This window comes from Gavialis gangeticus, unplaced genomic scaffold (genome assembly GCF_001723915.1).
Source record: "Gavialis gangeticus isolate Ggan-Ray unplaced genomic scaffold, GavGan_comp1, whole genome shotgun sequence".
Taxonomy (NCBI): domain Eukaryota; kingdom Metazoa; phylum Chordata; order Crocodylia; family Gavialidae; genus Gavialis; species Gavialis gangeticus.
The window spans coordinates 27,766,539-27,778,382 of NW_017729034.1; the positions used below are offsets into that span (position 1 = coordinate 27,766,539).

General features: G+C 46.7%; 1 protein-coding gene across 1 annotated transcript in view; it reads right to left on the reverse strand.

The window, feature by feature from the left end:
• The window catches only part of DNAH8 (dynein axonemal heavy chain 8), a 397,167-nt gene that overhangs the window by 54,785 nt on the left and 330,538 nt on the right, over positions 1–11,844 (reverse strand). The window contains exons 84-85 of the mRNA XM_019526702.1: positions 5,180–5,332; positions 4,670–4,825 (exon numbers count right to left, since the gene is read on the reverse strand). Coding sequence (XP_019382247.1) covers positions 4,670–4,825; positions 5,180–5,332 — 309 coding nt within the window. The remainder of the gene's footprint in view (positions 1–4,669; positions 4,826–5,179; positions 5,333–11,844) is intronic.

The following is an 11,844-nucleotide window of genomic DNA, read 5'->3' on the forward strand; positions in this document are numbered from 1 at the left end:
GCACTCGTGATGCTCTGGCAAGGTGCCAGAAGACTGGAAAAGGGCCAATGTGGTCCCCATTTTCAAAAAAGGGAGGAAGGAGGACCCAGGAAACTATAGGCCTGTTAGTCTTACCTCGGACCTGGGAAAGCTCTTTCAGAAAATTATCCAGGAGCACATCTGCGAGGGACCAGCAGGCGAGATTATGCTTAGGGGCAACCAACATAGGTTCATTAGAGGCAGGTCCTGTCAGACCAACCTGGTGGCCTTCTATGACCCAGTCCAAAATCCTTGGATGCAGGTGTCACAGTGGATGTAGTCTTTCTGGACTTTAGGAAGGCCTTCAACACTGTCTCTCACTCCATTCTCATTAAAAAATTAGGCAACTGTGGTGTCGATGCCTACACAGTCAGATGAACTGCAAATTGGCTGGAGAGCCGCACTCAGAGAGTGGTGGTGGACGGGTCATTTTCAACCTGGAGGGATGAAGGCAGTGAGGTTCCCCAGGGTTCAGTCCTTGGGCCTGCAGTGTTCAATATCTTCATCAGCAACTTGGATGAGGGGGTGAAAAGCACCTTATTCAAATTCATGGATGACTCTAAGATGTGGGGAGAAGTGGTCACGCTAGAGGAGAGTGACAAGCTGCAACTAGATTTGGACAGGTTACAGGGGTAGGCGGATGAGAACAGGATGGGTTTCAATACTGACAAGTGCAAGGTGATGCACCTGGGGAGGAAGAACCAGCAGCATACCTACAGACTGGAGAACTCTCTTCTTGTCAGCAGAGGCAGAAAAGTATCTTGGGGTCATTAGTGATTCCAAGATGAACATGCGCTGCCAATGTGAAGATGCAGTCAGGAAGACTAACCACACCTTATCATGCATCCACAGATGCATCACGACCAGGTCCAAGGAGGTGATCCTCCCCCTCTATGCAACATTGGTCAGGTCGCAGCTAGAGTACTATGTCCAGGTCTGGGTGCTGCACTTCAGGAGAGATGTGGTCATCATCGAGAGGGTCCAGAGGAGGACCACTCACACGATCAGGAGAGGCTATGGGACCTAAACCTGTTCAGCTTCCACAAGAGAAGGCTGAGAGGGGATCTGGTGGCCATCTACAAACTGGCCAAAGGGGGCCAGCAGGCAGTGGAAGAGTCCCTGTTACCCTGAGCACTACTGCGAGTAACAAGGAATAACGGCCATAAGTTGACTGAGAGTAGATTCAGACTAGATATCAGGTTGCACTACTTCACAGTCAGGGTGGCTAGGATCTGGAACCAACTTCCAAGGAAAGTGGTGCTCGCTCCTACCCTGGGGGTTTTCAAAAGGAGGCTAGATAATCACCTAGCTAAGGTCATTTGACCCCAGCATGCTTTCCTGCCCATGGCAAGGGGTCGGACTTGATGATTTGCTCAGGTCCCTTCCGGCCCTACCAACTATGAAACTATGAAACTTTTAACATTTTAAAGGAGATTTGGAAAGAACACATACCTGTTTCTTATCTAATTAATATTTCTGTCTTGACTTCAAAATGAATCCTCAGTTTTATTTCAACTTTTTCTTTCAGTAAAGCTAGAGTGACTTTACTGTCTAGACTCAAGGGCTAAGTACAGAGGTTCAGAAAACCTAAGGTGGAATCAATTCAATCTTAACAGGTTTGTCTAAATTGCATAGATTGGATCAATAACAAACTGAACTGACATTCAGTTTTCTGGTAGCCAAAGCAGACAGAAGCCTGCACTGGCCAAGGACAGAAGCTTGGAGGTACTAACACGTGACTCCCTTCATATCAGACACTGCCAACGGCTGCCAAACCCAGCCAATCAGCAGCCCATGCCTGTCTGCTGGCTCCCTCCCTCCCTTGCGGCTGACTGCAATGGGTGGGGGCATGTATCCAGCAGCCAATCTCTCCCCAGCCACACCCCCTCACCAGCCACGTGCCTTTCTGAGAGGTAAGAGGCAAAGGAGAAATGCATCCTGGACCAGCACTAGCCCCCCAGCAGGAGTCTACATGGCGTGGAGGGGAGGGCTGTGAAGTGGCTTTTCCCCCACCAACAGCCCTGAGAGCCAGCTGGGAAAGCCCCAGCTCCTCGCCAGCCACTGGTCTCTGAGAGGCAGGACAAGGAGGGAATGCATGCCCCAGCCAGGCACCGGCCCCACAGCAAGCATCTGCATGGGGAAGCCTTCGTAGGGGAACTTTTCCACCCCACCTGCAGCCCAGTGAGCTGGCTGGGAAAGTCCCAGGCCCACCCCCCTTGCCAGCTGCTGGCCTCCCTAGACTGTGGGCAGGGGAGGGAAAAGCCCCCTTATGGGGGTTCCCGAAGCAGACTCCTGCTGGGCGGGGGGGTCAGTGCCAGGCTAGGGGGCTGCCCCCCCACCTCTCAGTGGGCAGTGGGGCTTGTGTTGGGCTGGGGGTGTTTGTCATCTCCCCTCTTCCCCCGAGTCTCAAAGGGGTGGTCGACTGGTGTGGGGGGAAGTCTGGCATAATCCCAGCCTGGCTCACTGGCTGTGGGGGGATGAAACGCCCACCACTGTGGGGGCTTTCCCTACCCCCGCACTGTGCAAGCCCAGGCTCGGGGGGCATAGTGGTCTGTTCCTCTGCCCCTGTCCCACGGGGCTGACAGGTGCAGGCAGGAAGCAGGCTAGGGAACATAGGTTTTACTGCCTCAGCTCTGTGACAGCTGGCGCCTGGGCTGACCCTGCTCTGCTGAAGCAGACAGCACAGCCTAGAGCTGCAAAGCATCCTGGGATGCTGGGGGACTGTGTGATAACTTGAGCCCAGAGGGGATCTGGGACAAGAGTTCCATAAACTAGTTTAACCTAAATCAGTAAAGTCTGATACTATATCCATCCAGATTTATCTTAAGTTGGGTTTGGCCATTTTGAAACTGGTTTGTGTGTGCTGAACTTCTGTTCTGTTACAGGTTTAAACTGGTTTCCAATCACTTAAACTGGTTTATGTGTAACTTTTGTCCCAAAACTAGAAATGTTACAGATTTGTAATATGTAAACAAGAAAAGAATTTGGCTTTCAGTTTCCAGTTGCAGAGGTCACTGTTTAACATGCAGCACCTGGCCTCTTGTCCCCATGACTCCAGCTGCTGTGGCCTCCGGGCTACCCCTCCCTCTTCCATCTTCTGGTTCTTGCCCCTCCTCCAGGGATTCAGGCAGTGAGAGGGCACTGCATGCACAGCAGGGGAAAGCCAGGTGGCTTGCATGGGAAGAGAGAGGTTGGGTTGCCCACACTGCCTGAGTGGCTGGGAGGGAAGCTACACTGCTTATGCTGTATGCATGACCAAGGAAGTCAGGCATCTTGTGCTGCACACGCCACCAAAAAGACCAGGCTGCTAGCACTGCTAGCACCACTTGTGCTACAAGTGTGGCAAATGGGGGAGTTAGGCTGTTTGCACTGTTTATATAGCAGAGAAGACCCTGGGATCTGTGGCATATGGCCCCCTGCTGTCTAGTCGTTGGACAGCCCTGTATTAAATGAAGGACTAGTATATAGATATCACTGAAATTGTGAAATAAATTATTAAGCTCAATGAACAAGTGGGCATAGAAACAAGTCAAATATACACTTGCATAAGTCAATTAAACACCATTAAGCCTTCAGACCCTAAAGTTAAATACACTGATCTTCCATACATTTCCCTTAATTACTGACTACAGCACACTGCTCATAAAAACTTTTTCAACAATGCATGTCAAGAGGTGGTGAGCTTAAAATGCAGGCTATTGTGTATATAATACAGTGGTTGACCCTCTATAAATACCTTTACTGGATGGACATATAACTATAACTCCACAGTTAGGGCGGCTAGGAGCTGGAACCAACTTCCAAGGGAAGTGGTGCTGGCCCCTACCCTGGGGGTCTTTAAGAAGAGGCTGGATGCCTACCTGGCTGGACTCATTTGAGTCCCGTTTTTGTTTTGGGGTTTTGTTATTCTCCCGCCCTGGCGGGGTGTCGGGCTAGAAGATCTACTAGGTCTCTTCTGACCCTAAATCTATGAAACTATAATCTATGAAACTATAGGACTTCTAAAATTTCCTCATAGCTGATTAGATCTGGGATACCTCAGCTTCAGGAATACAAAGCCTCCATGAGGCAGTATGCAATGCAAGTCACTTCCTCCACATCTGTATGAACTGGACGAGGTATAATCAGTAAACATGTGCATTAAGTTTGTCTCCATAGGGGCAGTTCACTACTGGGATTCCTTGCTACATCTACAATAGCAGCAGCTCAAAAGAGTCTTTGGGGTTTAATATTTGTGAAATGCTCTGAGTTCCTTACATAAAAGGAGTTAAATGCAGAAAGTGGAGAATGTTGAAAGTGCATATTACTTTCATGACATGACTGCCATATGTTTAAATTACAAAATGCAAGCCTAATTTTGTTTGTATGGAAGTCAGTGGAGAAAACTCCCATTGATGATGATGGAAATAATACTGGGTTATAGATCCTCAGAATATGAGATCTGAAGCTAACTTAAAAGAGATTTAATCAGTAAGGTTAATAATAAACCTATAATCTAGATTATTTCTATATAGTCCCAATCTTACAACATGAAGCACATGGGAGATAAAATATGAGACTTCCTTACAGCAATTGATGTAAAAATGCCTACTTTCTAACAGAAGCCACAGTGAAATAATCTAAATTTGAATGCAAAACTTATATGACATACCTGGACAGTGGAGTGTAGGAAAGCCACAGTATAAAGCAGAGGTTTCCACATAGGCAAATTGCTGACATCTAGCAGGTCTTGATTAATCCCTGTAAATGTTCTTTTCAAACCTGCACGTACACCCTGTGGGGGTTCATTTGTGAACTTTATAGAAATCTGTTATGTAAAAAAGGTAAAGGAATTAGACTTATTTACACCAAATAAAACAGGAGCTTGATATGAAATGTTGCAACTTCTAAAGATACAGGTAGGTCCTAAAGAGTCAGTGACAGTATATCATTGATATGCAGTTGATAAACTAAGTCAAAGAAGCATATAGTGGACTACTGCTATGGTATACATTAATTAAAGACATTTAACATATGACTTCGGAGCACTCTTTAGTTTTCACAGTGGATGGTATTTTTTCCTTTCAACTTCCGTTTTCCCAGTTACTTCATGTTCATTTACAGAATTTTATCTATGTATTTTTAAACGTATTAGGTGTCTGAACTAAGCATTTGAACAAACCTGTAGCAGTGTAATTGGGAACTTTAGATGTGGCTCAGTGGTTATCCAAACTCGAAAGCTCTCATCAGGTATCTCAGCAGTTAGAAGTGTTTCCAGTAGTTCTTCCATGAAATCCAACCCCAGATGACAGTTTTGAAGTAGCACCCAGCCCCCCTACATAAAAATAATCAGTCAAATAATTTTTAAATAGTAAATTATAGAAACATAGCAACAGCAGGGGCCATGTGGGTCATCAAGTTCAGTCCCCCAAAATAAAGGCAACCATTTAAATGATGTTAAGTCACAGAAGGTTCACAAGAAAACAACTTTGCCCCCTACCACACACAAACACGCAGCCAAAAAACACTTTCAGCAACATATAACAAACTCAAAGCTTTAATACAAAAGACCTCAAAAATACAATATGCTAGAGGGAGAAAGGAGGAGAGAGGAAGAGAATCTCCAGTGCTTTAGGGCCTTGCAATGGCAAGAATTTAGATTAAATATGTTCTACATTATCCTAGGAAGTGATCCCCAAACTATACAAGTAAGCAGAGGCTGCGCACACGTGTTCAAATGATCTGGAAGATTTCTCCAGTGTTTGTTTTCCTGGTAGAAAAACTTACCTGGAGACCCATGAACAGACATTTAAATGCTGAGCCCCTGAGGAGAAGAGATTGCACTGCTGATGCTCTGTACCCAGGGAGACCCTGTGCACACAGCTCCGCATGCTCTGCAGACTCCCTCAGTCTGCCTGGAGACAGATGACAGTGGTGCACAAGGTGGCCCTGATTGGCTGACCCAGGCTGCATAGTGTCAGCCTGTGTCTGCAGCACAGTGTAGGAATTGTGAAGGGACATGTTCTGCTCCTGGCTCACCTAGAGCAGTAGATTCCATCCTGAGTGACACAGTCTCCCTAGGGGAGGGTGGGAGGAAGGGCAAGAGCAAAGTACCCTGGGGTGCTGGAGGACTGTGCTGTGGCTTCTCTCAGAAAGGAATGCATACTGACGTTCATTCTCCTAGGAGTGATTTAACCTTGGTTGTTCCTGGATTATTTTTCTCCTGGAGCAGTCAGTTTGCTCTTGAAGAAAAATCCTCAATGTCTGTACACTTACAATGATTTCTACTGGGAGAGCAGCGACTCTCTCAGTAGAAACTGAATATCTGCATATGGCCAAACACACGCAAGCATGCAGTCTTTGCCAATCTGACCTGAAGGAAAATTCCTGACCCCAAATCTGGTAATTTGTTTGACATGAGCATGCAAACAATCTCTGATGCTTAAGAGAAAGGTAAAACAAACAACAAACAAAAACAGAAGCCAAATGATGAATCAGTGAGTAAAACAAAAAATCCTTCCTGGCCCCTAAAATCAAATCAGCTGAAGCTCTAAAGCATGGAATTAATTAATTCTAATATGAACACTGTGTAACCAGAGCTGGGGCAAAGAGAAAAAAAAGATGAAAGAATTTGGTTCAGAAAGGGTCATCACAATTACTCAGCTAAACCTGCCTTACTTGGTAAAATTCCTGATAGTCTAAACTATGGCAGTCCTTGAAGAAAAATTTACATCATTGACCCCAAGCTCTGAGAAAGCCTACTATATTCATGGCAAAAACTGTTCCCATCCTCAACCTCCCCCCAACTACTAGGAAACTATCTTTCACTTTATAACCAATTACTCTGGTTCTGGTTCTAACTTTTGCCACTGGATCTTGCTAAACAGTATCACAGCAAGGTCAAGAAGTCCAAACCCCAGAATCCTCTATCATATGCAAACAACTACATAGGACAATAGCATAACCAGGTTGGGGTGACCAGAACAACCACTCTGCATGCCAACTTTGAGGGGGGGTGCTGGAAAAATGTCAGCTTCTCCACAACTCAGTAATGTGCCAACAGCACAGTGGCAGCCAGAAATCACTGCTGCCTCCATGAATACTGCTGCCCTGGGCACCTGGCTGCTTTGTATATGCCTCTGACATATGGCAATCAAGTCTCATTTCAACTCTTTCTTTTGAAAATCTACAAATCAAAAACTTGAAGTGTTATGTTACGAATTGCAGGATCACTCCTATCTTGTCATATAATCCCTTTCCTGAACATATAGAGCTCTCATCTTGAAACAAATTAAGTTGCTTGCTCCTATATTACTTTGTTTGGAAGTCTATTCCAGAACTCCACTTCTCTGATGATTAGGTCTCTTCTTCTACTTTTCAGTCCCAAACTAGTCATGTTAAATTTATACCCATTTTATCTTGTACCAGAGCCTGTCTTTAATTTAAATTGTTCTTCCCTGTCCTTGCTATTTATTCATCCTATGCATTTTAAAAGAATGATCATGTTTCCTCTTGGCCTTAATTTTTCCAAGTTAAATAAGCCAAACTGCTTTGAGATTCTCTCATGAGATTGTTTCTTCTTTCCCCTAATAGCCCTAAGTAATTATATTTGTAATTTTTATAAAAATAAAAACACATGTTCTATTATAATCACATTTGGTTACATATGTGTAATTACTCTGAGTTCTTAGAATTTTGGTTTACGTTATGACTACATCTGATTATATCTGGATATTAGAACAGTTGTAATAGCTATCAATGGCAAATCTGAAGTTACTTCCATATGCTACAGTTTTGACTGAAAATGAAATAACTGGACATACATGGTAAGTAAAGTAGCAGTGCTACCTAGTGGCATAAAGAAGTAATTCCTGCAGTTTTGTTTCAGCGAAACTCCCATTAACAAATAACCACAAAATTACTTCCAAAAACCCAGAGTGGAAATACATCAATTAAGATAAAGAATACATTATTTTATTTGTATATTAAAGTAGAAAGGTTAAGGGAAATGTAACATGGTCCTATCTCAATGGTGGCCATAACACCACTAAAGCTCCCTCTCAGCCCTTGTCCCCTTTGGCTCCTTTGAGCAATCTCTCCTTTAGCTCTCCTGCCACGTCTTGATGTTATTATACATTTAGAAAAGGGAGGCTGTCCTAGAGTGCCCTAAGCAAGATCCCCCTTACGAGCACTGGTGTCACTGCTCATTCCTTAAAAGGACTAATCACAGCCTCTGAACCTCCCTTATAGCCATGCCCATGCCTTGCAGGTATTTTCACTCATTAGCAACTGCCAGGCTGCCTTTAGCCTCCACTCCCTTGTTGGGGCCTCAACCTTCCCAGCTTCTGCCCCATTCCTCTGTTTGGTCCCTTTGGCCTAGATCCACCACACTGGGTCTGGCTCCTTGCGTTCCAGTCCTTAACTTGCCCTCTTGGGCTCCTATCTCTGCCCTGCGTGGGCTGTGGGCCTTCTAGCCCCAACCTCCATCCCTGTCTAGGCTGTGTGCTCTCTAGCCCTGTTGCCACCCCTCTTAGGCTTATGGGCCTTCTGGCCCCAAATCTCCAACCCCTTCTGAGCCCCCTAGCCCCAAACTCTGCCCCCCTCTGGGCTGTGTGACCCCTGGCCCCAATCTCCATCCCTCTATGGCTACAAGCTCGCTGGCCCTTGTTCTCACCTTTCTACACCATGGACTCTCTAGCCTTGTTTCTGCCTCTCTAGGGCAACTCTGGGCTCTCTGGCACCTGTCTGTGCCTTGCGCCTGACCCCTGGCAGGGCTCAAGGCAGTCACGCACCATTGGCCACTAATGGGACTTCCAAACTGTCCTTATCCAGCCCTGCAGAAACCACTGGTCAAAAACTCAAACAAAAACCATAAGCCATCTGGTTATAACTAAACTCTCAGAAATCTGGCTGCATAACTCAATTCTCTAAGCCTGTTGGCTCTCTAAGGCAATCACCATCCAAACTGGTTCCACTCCTCTGCCAGCCCTCAGTCCTCTACTTGTGGTTGCCTGGCATACCAGATTCATAGTCCATCATACACAGGCAGTTCCCTAAAGATTTAATAGATTTCATAGACATTAGGGCTGGAAGGCACCTCGAAGATCATCAAGTCTAGCCCCCTGCCCCATGGGCAGGAAGTCAGCTAGGGTCAAAGGACCCCAGCAGAATAAGCATCCAAGCGTTTCTTGAATAGTTCCAGAGTAGGTGCCTACTCTATTCCAGGCCTTGGGGGCTTGGACAGTAAAGAAATGTTTTCTTATGTCCAGCCTAAAACGGTTTTGTAGGAGTTTATGACCATTGGTCCTTGCTTTTCCTTGCGGCGCTCTGGTGAACAGACATTCTCCCAGACCCTGATGAATGCCCTTTGTGTACTTATAGGTGGCCACCAGGTCCCCCCTGAGCCTGCACTTTTCCAGACTTCAGGAACACCTTGAAGGTAAGAGCAGGAGCTACAGGGATGACAGAAGGCTCCTGGTCCTGGGCATGACCAGAAACCACACCCTGCTGGGGAAGCGGGGTCTTGATGGTGCTGTCTGTGGCGGGATAGTTCCCCATAAATGCCAGGCCAGTTACCTCCCCAGTGAAAGGTGGGTAGGGGCACCTGCTAACCCCAGCCCCCACCATCTGGTGGGCTAAGACTGGAGGGCAGTGGGACCAGGCACACCTACTGAGAGGCACCTGAGTCCAGGGGGTGTAGGACTCCAAGGCCTGAGTGAGAGGGCAGAGTAGGGCCAGGCATGCCTAGAGGGAGGCACCTGAGCCTAGGGGGTGTAAGGCCTCAAGGCCTCAGTGAGGGGGGGTGGGAAGCTGAAGTATATGACTCAGAAAGGAGCTAGCGAATGAGTCAGCCCAGGGTGGGGCGGAAGGCCAGTGGCCATGTAAAGTAGGGTGCATGGTGGCACCTGAAGGGCTATGTGTGGGCTGGCCAAAGAGTGAGTAGCCAAGCCTGAAGGTTACAGTGTCACAGAGTAGGGTGGGGTAAGAGTGGCCCAGTGAGGGGCAGTATGAAAGAGGCCCTGAGAGAGGGGGTGGAGAGAGTGAGGTCCTGTGAGAGGGGGCAGTGTGCAAGAGAGAGTACTAGAGGCACAACAGGGGGCAGAGTTAGCCCAGTTCTAGACTGGTGCTATAAACAACTTAGTGAGGCATGCAACTTGATAATGGGAGGTCAGAGTCATGTGTAAACCCCTTGGCATCAGGGTATTAAAATAGGCAGCCTCCCGCTTTTAACATCTGGTTTATCTCAACAAGTTGTGGCAGGTAAGACAGGACAGACTGCCCTAGATGAAGTGGCAGGCCTGTATGGTGACCGGCTATGAAGCAGTGCCTTTTGCCACAACAGTCTACAGCAGCAGAGCTAGCACTGCAGCAATTCTCTTGCTGCTCTTTCCCCAGGTTCCTCCTTGTTCCACTATTGCTGTGCTACCATGGTAAGTAAAGTAGCAGTACCAGCACAGCAACAGGCACTTTTTATTTAAAGGGCTCTAGCTACCTATCATTCTACAGCTAGGCCTCCTCTTGGCTGCCTGAGTGCAGCGTGCCTCCATTTTTCTCTCATGCAGAAACAGGAACCATAGGTTGCCTGTTACAGGAAGATTATAAGCCTCTGTCTATAACTTGCATTTAGTTTTATCCAAATGTGCATATTCAAAATTCAATTTTAAGTGGAAGTTTAATTCAAATAATTATGAACCTGCCCTAATATAGGTAGCTCACTGCTGAGGTCCAAGGAGCACCAACTCTCACCACAGATGATGAGAAAGAGCTGACAAGGGATCAGGGCACCAGATCCCTCAGAAAAGCTCACAAGGGACTGATAGGAATGTGTTATCTCATCCCATTTTCATAAATAAATTAAGAGGCTGTGACAGCTGTTTACATGGTCCGGTGGGTGGCAAATTGACTTAGCGGTTGCATCCAGAGAGTGGTAGTAGACCTGGAGGGATGTGGGTAGTGGGGTCCCACAGGGTTCAGTCCTTGGACGTACACTCTTCAATATCTTCATCAATAACTTGGATGCAGGTGTGAAGTGTACTCTGTCCAAGTTTGCGGACGATACTAAATTGTGGGGTGAAGTGCACACTCTGGAGGGTAGGGAACGATTGCAGGTAGACATGGACAGGTTAGAAAAGTAGGCAGTACACAATAGGATATAGTACAACAGGGACAAGTGCAGAGTGCTGCACCTACGGCACAAAAATATCCAGCACACTTACTGGCTGGGAAGTGACCCTTTGAGCAGCACAGAAGTGGAAAGGGATCTTAGAGTCATAGTGGACCCCAAGATGAACATGAGTTGTCAGTGTGACAAAATCATCAGCAAAGCTAACTGCACTTTATCATGCATCAGCAGATGCATGATAAATAGATCCAAGGAGGTGATACTTCCCCTCTACGCAGCATTGGTCAGACCGCAGTTGGAGTACTGTGTCCAGTTTTGGGTGCCATACTTCAAGAAGGATGTTGGTCCAGAGGAGAGCCACTTGTATGGTTAGAGGCTTACAGGACCAGCCCTATGAGGAGAGACTGAGGGACCTGGACCTCTTCAGCTTTCGCAAGAGAAGGCTGAGAGGTGATCTTGTGGCCGCCTACAAATTCATTAGGGGGACGCAGCAAGGGATTGGAGATGCTCTGTTCACCAGGGCTCCTCTTGGGGTAACAAGGAACAATGGTCACAAACTGACAGAGAGCAGATTTAAGCTAGACATCAGAAAAACTTCTTCATGGTGAGAAGCCAAAATTTGGAATGGGCTTCCAAGGGAGGTGGTGCTGTTTCCTAACTTCAGGGACTTTAAGAAAAGGGTAGATAAGCATTTGGCTGGGGTCATTTGACCCCAGTACTCTTTC